Source organism: Heterodontus francisci, chromosome 4, assembly GCF_036365525.1.
Source record: "Heterodontus francisci isolate sHetFra1 chromosome 4, sHetFra1.hap1, whole genome shotgun sequence".
NCBI lineage: Eukaryota > Metazoa > Chordata > Chondrichthyes > Heterodontiformes > Heterodontidae > Heterodontus > Heterodontus francisci.
In genome coordinates this window covers 139497675-139513059 of record NC_090374.1, presented here as the reverse complement: position 1 = coordinate 139513059, position 15385 = coordinate 139497675, and the positions used below count along the sequence as shown (strand labels likewise).

General features: G+C 41.0%; 1 protein-coding gene across 3 annotated transcripts in view; it reads right to left on the bottom strand.

Annotated features, from left to right (window-relative positions):
- The window catches only part of LOC137369272 (caspase activity and apoptosis inhibitor 1), a 47499-nt gene that overhangs the window by 10292 nt on the left and 21822 nt on the right, over nucleotides 1-15385 (bottom strand). For all 3 annotated transcript variants that reach the window (XM_068030249.1, XM_068030250.1, XM_068030251.1), the window contains exon 5: nucleotides 2251-2324. In XM_068030249.1, the coding sequence (XP_067886350.1) occupies nucleotides 2251-2324 (74 nt within the window). The remainder of the gene's footprint in view (nucleotides 1-2250; nucleotides 2325-15385) is intronic.

Genomic DNA, 15385 nt, shown 5'->3' with positions numbered 1-15385 from the left:
TGTGGATCAGACAATGTCAACGGTTTCCTCATTTTGATGAATAGACATCTGCCTGTTTAACAACTACAACCATCTTCCTTTGTGTGAGGTATGACTCCAACCAGTGGAGAGTTTTCCCCAATTCCAATTGACTCCAGTTTTGCTAGGGCTGCTTGATGCTACACTTGGTCAAATGCTGCCTTGATGTCAAGGGCAGTCACTCTCACCTCACCTCACCTCTGGAGTTCAGCTCTTTTAGCCATGTTTGGACCAAGGCTGTAATGAGGTCAGGAGCTGAGTGGCCCCAGTGGAACCCAAACTGAGTATCACTGAACAGGTTATTGCTTAACCGGTGCTGCTTGATAGCACTGTCAATGACCTCTGCCATCTTTTTGCTGATGATTGAGAGTAGACCGATAGGGCAGTAATTGGCCAGGTCAGACTTGTCCTGCTTTTTGTGCATGGAACATACCTGGGCAATTTTCCACATTGCCGGGTAGGTGCCAGTGTTGTAGGTGTCACTAAAGCAACTTTATTGTTGTGCATTTCAGATCGTTAAAGCTGATAAAATGCAAGAGCAATTTGAAACACTGCACCAAATACTTTTAACACTTTGGATTCTTCTAAAATAATTTTCATATAATTTATATGAATCAATAGTGCTGAATCACTAAATTAAGGATAACAAGTTTCAAATCTTTACTGTTGAGAACGTTTAAAGAGAGTAACTGCTGCAGCACTATTTTTGACCTGTGGCATTTACATTTCAAATGCCACAATGCGGCAATAGCGTAAACAAGTTAAAGAGGAACTGCAGCTAACTATGCTTAACTTGCGATAATGTCAACTGTATCAACCATCACGTTAGTGATATTGATGATTTTTCTACTACCTGTAGCCAGAAACCATATACTTCACAGGCTTTTCTGTTGATATGCAAGGGAACAAAAATGCATAATTAAACAGCTAGAGTAAGTGTATATGTCAGTTGAAAGGCACATGTAAAAGATCAAGCACAAAACTTTTCATTTCTTTAAAGATGTGTTTGACATGGTCTATCAATTATTTAACATGATGTAAATTACTAATGTATAATAGCACAAACCACTATTTTGCCATCTATTCCCCTTTCTTTCCCTTTATCCTTCAATGGCATCCATTTCCTCCTGTTCCTAAGCACTACCTCTACCAGAGTCTTGCTGCAAATGGAAGGTGTCTATCTTTACAAGCATTCATCTACAGTATGCAGCAGCCAGGATCCCTTCTAGTAGCAGCAGGACTCTTGTAGGAATGACTATCCGGAGAGGTTGGCCAGTAAACACTGATTTTTGTAAGCAAATGCTGACACCCTATCCAAACAGCTAAAATGCTATCTGCATAACACTGACAAGGTATCCTGCCTTTTCCAACAGAAGTTTACTTGTGTTTCTGGACACGAGGGGTATATTTTGCCATACTCCTGTTTAAATGGGCACAGGAAAATTCCTTTTATTTTTGCATAGAATTAATCAATGCAAAATTGCTTATTTCTTCATTTGTTAAGGTTCAACAAATTACAGTTTATAATGAAACAAAATCAGGAATCAGAAGGGAACACTGGAATGGAATCTACAGCATAATTTATGAAAAGGATACAACACTAAAGAAATGCCTGTAAAATGGCACCCTCTAGTGTTCATTAACCTATGCGTTTTGTACAATTTTTGACACCAGAAATATTTCATGTTTCGATATAAACAAAATGGCCATTCCAGTAACAGTTGAATCATCAGCCCAATTTTGATAACTGGAATAATTTAATAGCAAAGAGTTATTATATTAATGTTTGACATCCATTTTCATAGAAATAAAACAGGTAATCAAGAAGTCAAACTTTAGGCAAAACTAAAATAAAAACAAGAAATGCTGGAATCACTCAGCAGGTCTGGCAGCATCTGTGGAAAGAGAAGCAGAGTTAACGTTTCGGGTCAGTGACCCTTCTTCGGAACAGTTCCGAAGAAGGGTCACTGACCCGAAACGTTAACTCTGCTTCTCTTTCCACAGATGCTGCCAGACCTGCTGAGTGATTCCAGCATTTTTTGTTTTTATTTCAGATTTCCAGCATCCGCAGTATTTTGCTTTTATTTTAGGCAAAACTAAAATAATTTCCTTGATCTTATTTATAATTATGAAAACTTGTTAATTCAAGTCACAAAGGGTACTCCCAAATGTTATAAAAACATTTAAAAAAATTAAATGCAGCATCCCAATACCAATTTAAATTTAACTTACCCTGTTTCAGTTCAGGTGCCTCTTGTTCATTGCACTCTTTGTAGGAAGAGGTGGAATCTATAATGTTATCCTGTCTGGAGAACAATGTCAAACTTCATAGCTTGTTCTTTTTTTCTCTTTTTTTTGTCAGAATATATTTAACAATGCAGGTTAATAAACAAAATTTAAAATTACAGTATCCAATAACAGCAGAAGAAAAATTCTAAGACAACTTCTACCATCTTGTGGCCATTTTGAGGTAGTACATGCTGTACAAAATTTAGCAACAATGTCACTAACTAAAAGCAAGCGATATAACTGTACAAAAAACACAAATATATAAAAGAAATTCGGTTAATACTTATTGCTTCCACAAAATATTGTCCGAACAGGGTAGGAAAATCTAGCACTGCAACCAATAGCCATACCTACTACTATGTTCCTTGGAATGCCGTACATTCAGAGACATATGCATACCTTTCATCAATTAATTACCATCAACTTCCTATGATGTTTTAGTTTGCTTAGAGGAGCTGCACAAAACCTAAATTGACAAAATACACGTGCAATATTTTTTGTTCAGGATCAATTACTCAGAACTACATAGCAGTCAACCATTTACATATTTTCAAATAATGGCTCCCAAATTTTCTTGAATAAATACTGTTACGGCCAGGTGAGAAAGGTGTCTAGGGTTCCCTCTCAGCCTTCACCTTGTCTTATTGTAACAGGGTTTAATTTTTAAAACACTGTTTTTAGCTCCCCCTTTAGTGAATCCTTGTTCACTAACTTCCAATTATAAGGCAAAGTAACTAGCCAAACATGCTTTCTTGGGTTTGAAGAAAAAAGGTTGAAATTTATTCAACTTATCGGTTAAACGCCTATGGATACGCAACACGTCCATGCTAGCACGCATATGCGATACACACATGCAGATAGAGACAGAAAAGAGAAGAAATAAAGTGGAAAGGTTTGAGACAATATCTGAAGCTGATTTTGGTTACTCTTCTTCGAGCTCACTGTAAAGTCCTTGATTGTAGGTAGGTCTTGCTTTTTGTTGGGGCCCAGTATTCTTCTTAAAGCTTGTTTGATGTAGGAGACTTTTCTCTCGAAGTTCATGTATCCTCAGTGGGTCCAGAGGCTTGTGAAAGAGATGGGAGCATACAGGAGAGGTCTTCTCACTCCAGGAGCAAACAGTCTTTCTCAGTTCAAACTGTACAATTCAGAAAAACCCATGTTGCCAATCCGGTTAGTCATGTGACTAGCTCGTCTGACCATGTCTGTTTGTGGATTTTCTTGTCATGGCCGATCCTGGAATGTCTCTCCTTACACACAATACCTGGTGCACATAGTTCATTGTGGGTTAAATTGGATCAGGGAATAGCCCCTTTGTCCTTCCAAGCACTGGCTGTTAGTATGCAAAAATATTTTTCCAGCCAAGGGCCTGGTGAATTTTTAAACAAGTCCTTTCTTCACTTCAACAGTTTGAAATTTAATGTCCATATAGTGAAATTAATAGGCCTCATTCTTGGCAGGTGGGGGTCTAGCATGACAATACTCATTTTTAACAAAACAAATTAGAACATTACAGCGCAGTACAGGCCCTTGGGCCCTCGATGTTGCGCCGACCTGTGAAACCATCTGACCTACACTATTCCATTTTCATCCATATGTCTATCCAATGACCACTTAAATGCCCTTAAAGTTGGCGAGTCTACTACTGTTGCAGGTAGGGCGTTCCACGCCCCTACTACTCTGAGTAAAGAAACTACCTCTGACATCTGTCCTATATCTATCACCCCTCAACTTAAAGCTATGTCCCCTCGTGTTTGCCATCACCATCCGAGGAAAAAGACTCTCACTATCCACCCTATCTAACCCTCTGATTATCTTATATGTCTCTATTAAGTCACCTCTCCTCCTCCTTCTCTCTAACGAAAACAACCTCAAGTCCCTCAGCCTTTCCTCGTAAGACCTTCCCTCCATACCAGGCAACATCCTAGTAAATCTCCTCTGCACCCTTTCCAAAGCTTCCACATCCTTCCTATAATGCGGTGACTAGAACTGCACGCAATACTCCAGGTGCGGTCTCACCAGAGTTTTGTACAGCTGCAGCATGACCTCGTGGCTCCGAAACTCGATCCCCTTACTAATAAAAGCTAACACACCATATGCCTTCTTAACAGCCCTATTAACCTGGGTAGCAACTTTCAGGGATTTATGTACCTGGACACCAAGATCTCTCTGTTCATCTACACTACCAAGAATCTTCCCATTAGCCCAGTACTCTGCATTCCTGTTACTCCTTCCAAAGTGAATCACCTCACACTTTTCCGCATTAAACTCCATTTGCCATCTCTCAGCCCAGCTCTGCAGCCTATCTATGTCCCTCTGTACCCTACAACATCCTTCGGCACTATCCACAACTCCACCGACCTTCGTGTCATCCGCAAATTTACTAGCCCACCCTTCTACACCCTCTTCCAGGTCATTTATAAAAATGACAAACAGCAGTGGCCCCAAAACAGATCCTTGCGGTACACCACTAGTAACTAAACTCCAGGATGAACATTTGCCATCAACCACCACCCTCTGTCTTCTTTCAGCTAGCCAATTTCTGATCCAAAGCTCTAAATCACCTTCAACCCCATACTTCCGTATTTTCTGCAATAGCCTACCGTGGGGAACCTTATCAAACGCCTTACTGAAATCCATATACACCACATCCACTGCTTTACCCTCATCCACCTGTTTGGTCACCTTCTCAAAAAACTCAATAAGGTTTGTGAGGCACGACCTACCCGTCACAAAACCGTGCTGACTATCGCTAATGAACTTATTCTTTTCAAGATGATTATAAATCCTGTCTCTTATAACCTTTTCCAACATTTTACCCACAACCGAAGTAAGGCTCACAGGTCTACAATTACCAGGGCTGTCTCTACTCCCCTTCTTGAACAAGGGGACATTTGCTATCCTCCAGTCTTCCGGCACTATTCCTGTCGACAATGACGACATAAAGATCAAGGACAAAGGCTCTGCAATCTCTTCCCTGGCTTCCCAGAGAATCCTAGGATAAATCCCATGTAGCCCAGGGGACTTATCTATTTTCACACTTTCCAAAATTGCTAACACCTCCTCCTTGTGAACCTCAATCCCATCTAGCCTAGTAGTCTGAATCTCAGTATTCTCCTCGACAACATTTTCTTTCTCTACTGTAAATACTGACGAAAAATATTCATTTAACACTTCCCCTATCTCCTCTGATTCCACACACAACTTCCCACTACTATCCTTGATTGGCCCTAATCTAACTCTAGTCATTCTTTTATTCCTGATATACCTATAGAAAGCCTTAGGGTTTTCCTTGATCCTATCCGTCAATGACTTCTCGTGTCCTCTCCTTGCTCTTCTTAGCTCTTCCTTTAGATCCTTCCTGGCTAGCTTGTAACTCTCAAGCGCCCTAACTGAGCCTTCACGTCTCATCCTAACATAAGCCTTCTTCTTCCTTTTGACAAGCGCTTCAACGTCTTTAGTAAACCACGGCTTCCTCGCTCAACAACTTCCTCCCTGCCTGACAGGTACATACTTATCAAGGACACGCAGTAGCTGCTCCTTGAATAAGCTCCACATTTCGATTGTGCCCATCCCCTGCAGTTTCCTTCCCCATCCTACGCATCCTAAATCTTGCCTAATCGCATCATAATTTCCTTTCCCCCAGCTATAATTCTTGCCCTGCGGTATATACCTGTCCCTGCCCATCGCTAAGGTAAACCTAACCGAATTGTGATCACTATCACCAAAGTGCTCACCTTATTAACTTAAGGACATCTAAATCTAACACCTGGCCGGGTTTATTACCCAGTACCAAATCCAATGTGGCATCGCCCCTGGTTGGCATGTCTACATACTGTGTCAGAAAACCCTCCTGCACACACTGGACAAAAACTGACCCATCTAAAGTACTCGAACTATAGTATTTCCAGTCAATATTTGGAACGTTAAAGTCCCCCATAACAACTACCCTGTTACTCGCGCCCCTGTCGAGAATCATCTTCGCTATCCTTTCCTCTACATCTCTGGAACTAATTGCAGCATTGGAGCTGTGAAAAGAGTATGCTAAGATTCACTAGATACTGGGAACACGTGATCGAGTTATGCAGGCTCTGAAAATTTATTTTCCCAGTGACGGAAAATACCAAAAGATTAAGTGTGAGGAATGGGAGAGCTGTGACCAAATGAGTTTTCAAAAAATAGTGAAAAATTTTCACTGTAAATGATGAACAATTGTTTCCACTGGTTGGTGAACTGGTAACAACGGGGCCGTAGATTGATCATCAATAGAAGAACAAACAATATTGAGAAATTTTTCCCATATAGCTATTTTATTATCATTGGCTGAAGGATGACAGACACAGGCTGGTGAAATGGGCAAAAGCATGGCAGATGAATTTCAGTGCGGAGAAATGTAAAGTGATGCAATTTGGGAGGAATATGGAAAGTATACCATAAATGGCATAATTTTGACAAGTGTAAATCAGCAGAGGTGTCCATATACACCAGCAAATGAGAAAATGGTGTCCATATACACAAATCCTTAAGTTAATAAGGATTTTTTAAAATAAAAAAGCACATGGGTAATTTGAGATTGTAAATAGAGGAATAGAATATGAAAGCAAACATATCATGAGAGAACTTTATACATCACTGGTTAGGCCTTAGCTGGAGTATTGTGGGCAATTCTGGGTAGACTTCAGGAAAGATTTAAGGATCTAATAGAGAAGGTTTACCGGGATGTTACCAGGGATGACAGACTTCTGTTATAAGAGGAAGGAAAAGTTTTAAGACAGTTTTCCTTGGAACAGAAGTTAAGAAGTGATCTAATAGGCATGTTCAAGATGATGAGAGTTTGGATAGAGTAGATAGAGAAAAACTATTTGCTCTAGCGGGTGGATCAATGACCACACTGTATTGATTCAAGGTCACTGGCAAAATATCTAGGGGGGGGGGTGGGGATGAGGAGAAAGCTTTCTGATTCAGAAAGCTGTCAGGATTTGAAACGCTCTACTTGAAAAAGTGGTGGAAGCTGATTCCATAAATAATTATGAAAAGGAATTAGACAGGTATTTTGAGGATGAGGAACTTATTGGGTTATGGATAAAAAGTGGCAACATGCACCTAAGTGCGATTGCTCTTTCAAACAGCCAGCACAAGTCTTTGGAACTCTCTTCCTGAAAAGGTGGTGGAAGCAGAGTCTTTGAATATTTTTAAGGCAGAGGTAGATAGATTCTTGATAAGCAAAGGGGTGAAAGGTTATTGAGGGTAGGCGGGAATGTAGAGTTGAGGTTATAATCAGATCATCCATGATCTTGTTGAATGGCACAGCAGGTTTGAGGGGACAAGTGGCCTACTCCTGCTCCTAATTCAAAGAAGTGAAGAAATTTCGCATCTCAGTCCTAAATGGCCACCCCTAATCCTGAGACTACCACCCTGAATTCTAGACTCGCCAGCCAGAGGAAACAGCTTCTTAGCATCTACACTGTCAAACCCTTTCATAATCATATATGTTTCAATGAGATTATCTCTGCTAAACTCAGGAGAGTATAGGCCATTTTGCTCAATCTCTCCTCAAATGACAACCCTTTCATCCTAGGAATCAATCTAGTGAATCTTCGCTGCACTACCTCCAAGGTAAATGTATCCTTTCTTGGGTACAGAGACCAAAACTGTACACTGTACTCCTAGGTGTGGTCTCATCAAAGCCTTGTACAATTACAGAAAGACTTCTTTAATGTTGTACTTCAACCCCCTTACAATAAGGCCAACATACAATTTGTCTTTCTAATTGCTTGCTGTACCTGCAAGTTAACTTTAGGGGGAATTTTATCCTGGCAGAAGGGGTCTTGATGTCCGGAAAAAGCAACACTGAGATCCTTGTGTCGCCTCTTCTCTGGAAGTCCCGCCGAACCTAGTGCCAATCAGGCTTTCCACGGGATCAAGGAACCTGTTGCTGGAAGTCCCACCCTTGGAGAGCTGCCAGCCAATCAGCTGCTGGTAGCTGCAGCACCGCTGCAGAGGTGGTGGCTGCTGCTGGAGGAACACCGAGGAGCGTCACTGGAACTAGGCCTCAGGCATCTCAGGGCGGGAGGTGTATCGTGAGGTGGGGATCACGGAGAGTGGTCAGCAACAAGGGCAGTGGGGGTGGCTCTTAGCGGGCCCCTCCCTTCCTGATGTCGGTGGGATCCCTCGTTCAGGCACTAAGTGTCTTTCTGTACCATGTTTCCCATTCAGTGACCGGGCTGCCCTTCGCATAGCTAATTATGGCTGCAGCAAGAAGAGATCCTTAATTGCCTGGTTAAGGGCCTCAATTGGTAGTGGGGTGGGAAGGCCATTCACAGTCCTTCCTGCCGCAGACTAAATTTTGGTGGAGGGAGGCCCACCAGCCACTGTCCCAACCGATTTTATGCTCTCTCCGCCTCCAAACCCGCTGAGGGGGAGAGCACAAAACTCCCCCTTTTATACTGTGTATAAGGCTACCCAAATCCCTCCGAACACCAACATTTAATAGTTTCTCACCATTTTAAAATATTCTGTTTTTCTATGCTTACAACCAAAGTAAATAACTTCACATTTCCACACATTATATTCCATCTGTTACCTTCTTACCCAGTCACTTAACCTATCTATATCCCTTTTCAGACTATGTCCACCTCACAGCTTACTTTCCCACCTAGCTTTGTATCATCAACAAACTTAGATGCATTACACTCAGTCCTTTCAGCTAAGTCATTAACATGGATTGTAAACAGCTGAGGCCCCAGCACTGATCTTCCCAGCACCTGAAAAAGATCAGTTTATTCCTACGCTGTTTTCTGTCCTCTAACCAATTCTCCATCCATGCCATTACCTCCAAGCCCATGAGGCACTATCCTGTGCAACAACCTACTGTTTGACACCTAATCAAATGCCTTTTGAAAATCCAAATATTCTACATCCACTAGTTCCCCATTATGTCATGCTAGTTACATCCTCAAAAAAGGAATAAATTTGTCAAACATGATTTGCCCTTCATAAAACCACATTGACTCTGCCTAATCAAATTATGATTTTCTAAGTGTCATTACCACTTCCTTAATAATGAATTCCAGCATTTTTCCAAATACTAATGACAGACTAACTGGCATGTACTTCCTGGTTTTCTCTCCCTCCTTTCTTGAATAGAGATGTTACAGTTGCTGCCTTCCAATCCACTGGGATCATTTCAGAATCTAGGGAATCTTAGAAGATCACAAACAGTGCATCCAGTAGCTCTGCAGCCACCTCTTTTAGAACCATAAAATATAGTCCACCAGTTTCAGGGAATTTGTCAGCTTTTCGTCCCATTAATTTCTCCAGTACTTTTTCTTTCAAAATGTAAGATTTGATAAGGGTCACATTGCTCAAGAGTTGGAATTACAAGTGTTTTAAAGTAGTTTATTGAGAAGTGACAGAACCATAGTTCAAATACAACAGAATAAGCGGACAATATACCGATCCCAGATCGAATGCGCAGATGGAAGAGGCGAGGTGTTTTGATTTATGTAGCTAGCGGTAATGATCTTTTCTCCTTTGGCCCTTGCCTCTGTCCGATATAATTTTCACTTCCCAGGTGCCTGTTTACCTACCTTATCTCTAGGGGCTGGTAGATATCATATGCCAATCACTCATTCAATTACATCTTCCGACTCAATTGTCCAATTGCCAGGGGACTCATCAAAGTAGATCACCGCCCCCCCCCCCACCCCACCATATTCCAGCCCCTTGATCACTTCCTCACTTATCCCTTGAACGGACATCTTGCTATCTTCTTCCAGAAAGCTTGTTTTAGATATGTGGGCGGCACAGTGGCGCAGTGGTTAGCACCGCAGCCTCACAGCTCCAGGGACCCGGGTTCAATTCTGGGTACTGCCTGTGTGGAGTTTGCAAGTTCTCCCTGTGTCTGTGTGGGTTTTCTCCAGGTGCTCCGGTTTCCTCCCACATGCCAAAGACTTGCAGGTTGATAGGTAAATTGGCCATTATAAATTGCCCCTAGTATAGGTAGGTGATAGGGAAATATAGGGACAGATGGGGATGTGGTAGGAATATGGAATTAGTATAGGATTAATATAAATGGGTGGTTGATGGTCGGCACAGACTCGGTGGGCCGAAGGGCCTGTTTCAGTGCTGTATCTCTAAATAAGTCCCATCTTATCAATTCCAGGAATGCCTACACAAATGTCTGTGCCTAGAGTTATGTTCTTGGCGGAGATAACAGGCCTATGCTGTTAGCTCTGGAAGGCTGCTATAGAATCATAGGAACTTGGGAGCAGGAGTAAGCCATTCAGCCCTTTCAGTCTGGTCCCTCATTCTAGATCATGGCTGATCGTCTACCTCAACGCCATATTCCCGCACTATCCACATATCCCTTGATTACTAGTAACTAGAAATCTATCAATCTCTGTCTTGAACTTACTTATTGACTGAGCTTTAACCACCCTCCTGGGGCAGAGAATTCCAAAGATTCACCACGCTGAGTAAAGTAGTTCCTCCTCATCTCAGTCCTAAATGGCTTGCCCTTTATTCTGAAATTGTGCCCCCTGGTTCTAGACCCCACAGCCAGGGGAAACATCCTTTCTGCGTCTACCCTGTCTATCCCTTTAAGAATTTTGTAAGTTTCTATGAGATCACCTCTCATTCTTCTAAACTCCAGAGAACACAGGCCCAGTTTCCTCAATCTCTCCTCAAAGAACAATCCCATCATCCCAGGAGTCAGTTTGGTGAACCTCTGCTGCAATCCCTCTGGCAAGTATATCCTTCCTCAGGCAACGGGACCAAAATTACACACAATATTCCAGGTGTGGCCTCATCAATGCTGTATACACAATGCTCTATATACAATCTTTCTTAAGGGAGAGAGAGTGGGTTATTTCTATAGCCAATTAATTTCTGAAAATTTTACAAGGTCATTAGACAGCAATTTCTTACACTAATGTTAATTACTTTACATTCCTCACTCATTAAACTTTTGGTTCCTCACTATTTCTGTAATGGTTCTTGTGTCATCTACTGTGAAGTCAGATACAAATTATTTTTCTAACGCTGCTATTTCGTATTCCCATTATAATTTCCTCTGTCTCAGCCTCTAAAAGGAGTCATGTTTACTTTTGCTGCTCTCTTCCTTTTTACATACTTATAGAAGCTCCACATTCTGTTTTATATTTCTTGCTAGTTTATTTTTGTATTCTATTTTCTCTACCATTTTTGTGGCAATCTTTTGCTGGTTTCTAAAACTCTTCAAGTCCTCAGCCTTACCACTCATCTTGCCAATGTTATGAGCCTTTTAAACTTCTTGCACCTTCAATTTGCCTTTTCCTCCCACAACCTTCTCACTCAATTCTTGTAGTTTCAATGATTTTTATGTAGTTGGTTTGCCTCCTGAAAGATTCACCACTCATTTAGTGCTGTTGTCAGGTCACCACTCGCTGGAACTTTTAAAAATTCAGTGCCCATTGGGCTTTAACAATCAGATTCAACCTGTGTACCTAAAATGACTAATTCCAGGGAGGAGTCTTTGAACCAGAGATTTAAAATGTTAGATTTTGTTTATGCATTCAGCAATACATTTTGAAGTATTGAGCAGAACAATGGTGTTTTTTAACATGTTCCACCAGACTATAAACTTTATTTTCAATAATTCAGAAGCACCATGAAACCAAATTTTTTCAGCATGAGTGATTTGTCATTTTCACCAGCCTAAAAATGCATCAACAGCCTCTTGAAAAGGCTGACTTCCAAGTCCTTTAAAATTAGTTTAGGCATGTTAGACAACTAGCCATTTTAAATGATATATTGTGCTGTTTTCAGTAGTAATAAAATCACAGCTGCACCACAGTTTTTAGACGAGGATTGGAAGAAACAAATTGCATTTGTGGTTGCCCACTGATATTATCTCTATTTGATACATGAGTGTTAAAAGACAGAGAGGGTTGATGTGATGTACATGGACTTCCAAAAGGCATTTGATAAAGTGCTACATAACAGGCTGATAGGCAAAGTTGAAGCCTATGGAATAAAGGCTGTGTTTGCTGACCACGCAACCACTAGGTGGCACAGTGCTGGTACATGAGCAAATGCAGCTTCATCGACTGAAACATCATTGTCTGTTACATCTCAGGCAGCTGCCAGTAATAAAGATGGCACTGCTCAATTTGACACAAAACAAATTAAACCCAAACCCCCTCAATGGCTGCGATCACCACCTCTAACCACCCCCAGCAACCCTCCATTCCCTCCAATACCCTGCTCCCTCCCGCACTCGTCGCTCGCACCCCGCCTCACTGCTTTCCCCCTGCCACTCCCAGCCTCGCCACCTCCACCCACCCGCTAATTTTCCGCATTGCCCCATCACCCCTCGCTCCCCACCACCACATCTCTGGGCAGGGAGCGGCAAGGCCGGGACCGAGCAGCTGAGGGATGACAGGCCAAGGTGAGGAAACTCGGCTACTCTATCAAAAATAACTACACTTGGGGAAATGTTAAAGGACAACGAGTGAAATTTGAACACAACTTCTACAGTATTAATGGGTTTTTGCTCTACAAGATGAAAACTGATGGCAATACAAAATTAGAGAACATGAATAGTTATGTGACATGGTGCTCACAATGCAGACAAACAATCTGAATAAATACAACTAAACCTTACAAGACCGAAATTAATGAAAGATAAAACAATTTTCTCCCTCATGAAATGTGCACCTTGTCTAAACCTATATTCAAGTGGTTCATTCAGCATACATAAAGTGTTAGAAAACCTGCAGGGTCATTGTCCCTTTAGAAAATGTACTTAAGAAACCACATTGCCTCCTAATATCATACACGATTACATTATACAGTATCCTTCAATTCTAACCCCAAAAGACTTCTACCACAAGGCTCAACAAGAATTTCTAAAATCCAATCTGCCCTGTCTTACAAAGAGTGTTTCTAAATTACATAGAAAAATAAATAACTTTTTTATGTAAGAAAATATGCAGAATAGTTCCAGCAGGGCAAAATGAATAGGAAGACAGGCTGAGAAGTCAATGCTGCTACACATGTCCTCTCTTACACAAGAGTTCTACAAATCTTCACCCCCCTCCAAACGACTTCTAGGTCCTCACCCACATCTCTAATTATCTCCAAGACCTTGTTCCATCACTTCATCTGGCCTGACATCCCAACTCCTGTCAAAGGATAAATCTCGAGCTGTCCAGCCAGTGTCCCCTGTACAATTCTGTGGTTACTTTCCTTTGTTTTTTTTTCTACTATCAGTTTCTTCAAAACAGATGTGTTAGGATACTACATACATATGTCCATCCCTGAACAGCTTATAAAATCTGAATGGCCCTCAATCAAGGAAGATGCTATCTCCCTGCTGACTTTTCCCAGAAGGTTTGGAGCACCAAAAATGCTACAAAGTGCAAGCCTGATGGTCCTATGATTTAGTAAGAGTTTGCATGGTAAACCAAGAAGATAACAACAGCCCGAGTACCTTCCTAGAAGGCATGCGGTAGAAAAAGAGTTATTTGGGTTTTTGGTGAAAATCAACATAGATCTCATGAATGAACACAAACTCACTCAGCTTACCTATATCTTTTGACTGCCACAGGAATTCAGCTCATCTCCTAGATAGGGAATGGTAGCATAGTGATTATGAAACTGGACTAGTAATCCAAAGATAGGAGTTCAAATCCCATTAATGGCAGCTGGGAAATTTAAATTCAGCTAACTAAATAAATCTGGAATAAAAAGCTAGTGACCATGAAACTACTGGATTGTCACAAAAACTCATCTGGTTCACTAATGTCCATTAGGGAAGGAAATCTACTGTTCTTACCCGGTCTGACTTGTATGCAACTCAAGACCCACAGCAAAGTGGTTGACTCTTAATTGCCCTCTAAACTGGCCTAGCAAGCTACTCAGTTGTCAAGACAACACCTCACCATCACCTTCACAAGGGCAATTAGGGATGGGCAATAAATGCTGGACTTGCTAGCAATGTCCATTTCCTGAGAATGAATAAATAAAAAAGCTTTTACCCTCATCTCCAAACCTAACTTTTACAGTCTATACCTCCTCTTCAAACCTGGGCTTTTTTTCTAACATTGCCTCATATACCAATTGTGGAACACCCAGGGACCTTGCAATCAATCAGTCCTCTCTTGTTTTGTACAATATATCAGCCAATCTTCAAGAATCTTTTGTTTTTCCCTGGTCTAGCTCCTGCTTTCACTCCAGAATCTCAGGTGACAAGTGAATCTATGGTTAGTAATCATATACAGACTTTGTTATCGACCTGGGGTTCAGCTGTTAAATGTATGAAGCATGGGTTTACGAATTGGGGTACTTAGATGCAAGAGGTTCCCCAAAGAATTTCCATGGGGATTCCCAAGTTTATTAGAATTCTGTTTTTTTGGGGGATTTATTGACTTGAGTACATCATTTTTGTATACCAATAAAGTTCTGTAACAATAGCACTATTTATTTTGGGTAGTAGATTCTGTTTTTTGGAAGCTTGGACAAAGAATCGCTGGACTGTATTAATATTTGTGAGGGCCCTCGCACGGAAAAGCTTCAAAAATCACTGGTGTAAACAGACACAGATTAAGCCCAGTATGTTTAAAAAAAAACTGGACTTCAAGGTAAGCTTCAGTAAAATTCTGAAGTCCTACTTTTAGAAAATGGGGCGAGGGGAGAAAAATATCACAGTAGGAAGATCACTTGCAATTAATTACACAAGAGCTATTTTTAAACATTCACATCATGTATCTTTAATTTTTACTGCATGCCCAGAGATGCAACATTATGGATAATCAGTAATCTGCAGGAAAAAAGAGTTACTACAACAATCTTGCATAAAACACAAAAAATCATCAAAGGTTAAATTTAAAAATATTTGTAGACAGTAATGATATTAAACAATACTATTTGTGGCATAGGTTAACTCCAATGCAAATCACATCTTTGCTAACATCTAAACCAGTATCTCCAAAAAGGATTTTGACTGCACCAGCCTTCCTTCTTTACAAGGTCATGTAGCCTGTTGGGGTGAGTCTGCAAAGTATTGCCATCCTTTTAGACAGTGTTATGCTGAGAACTT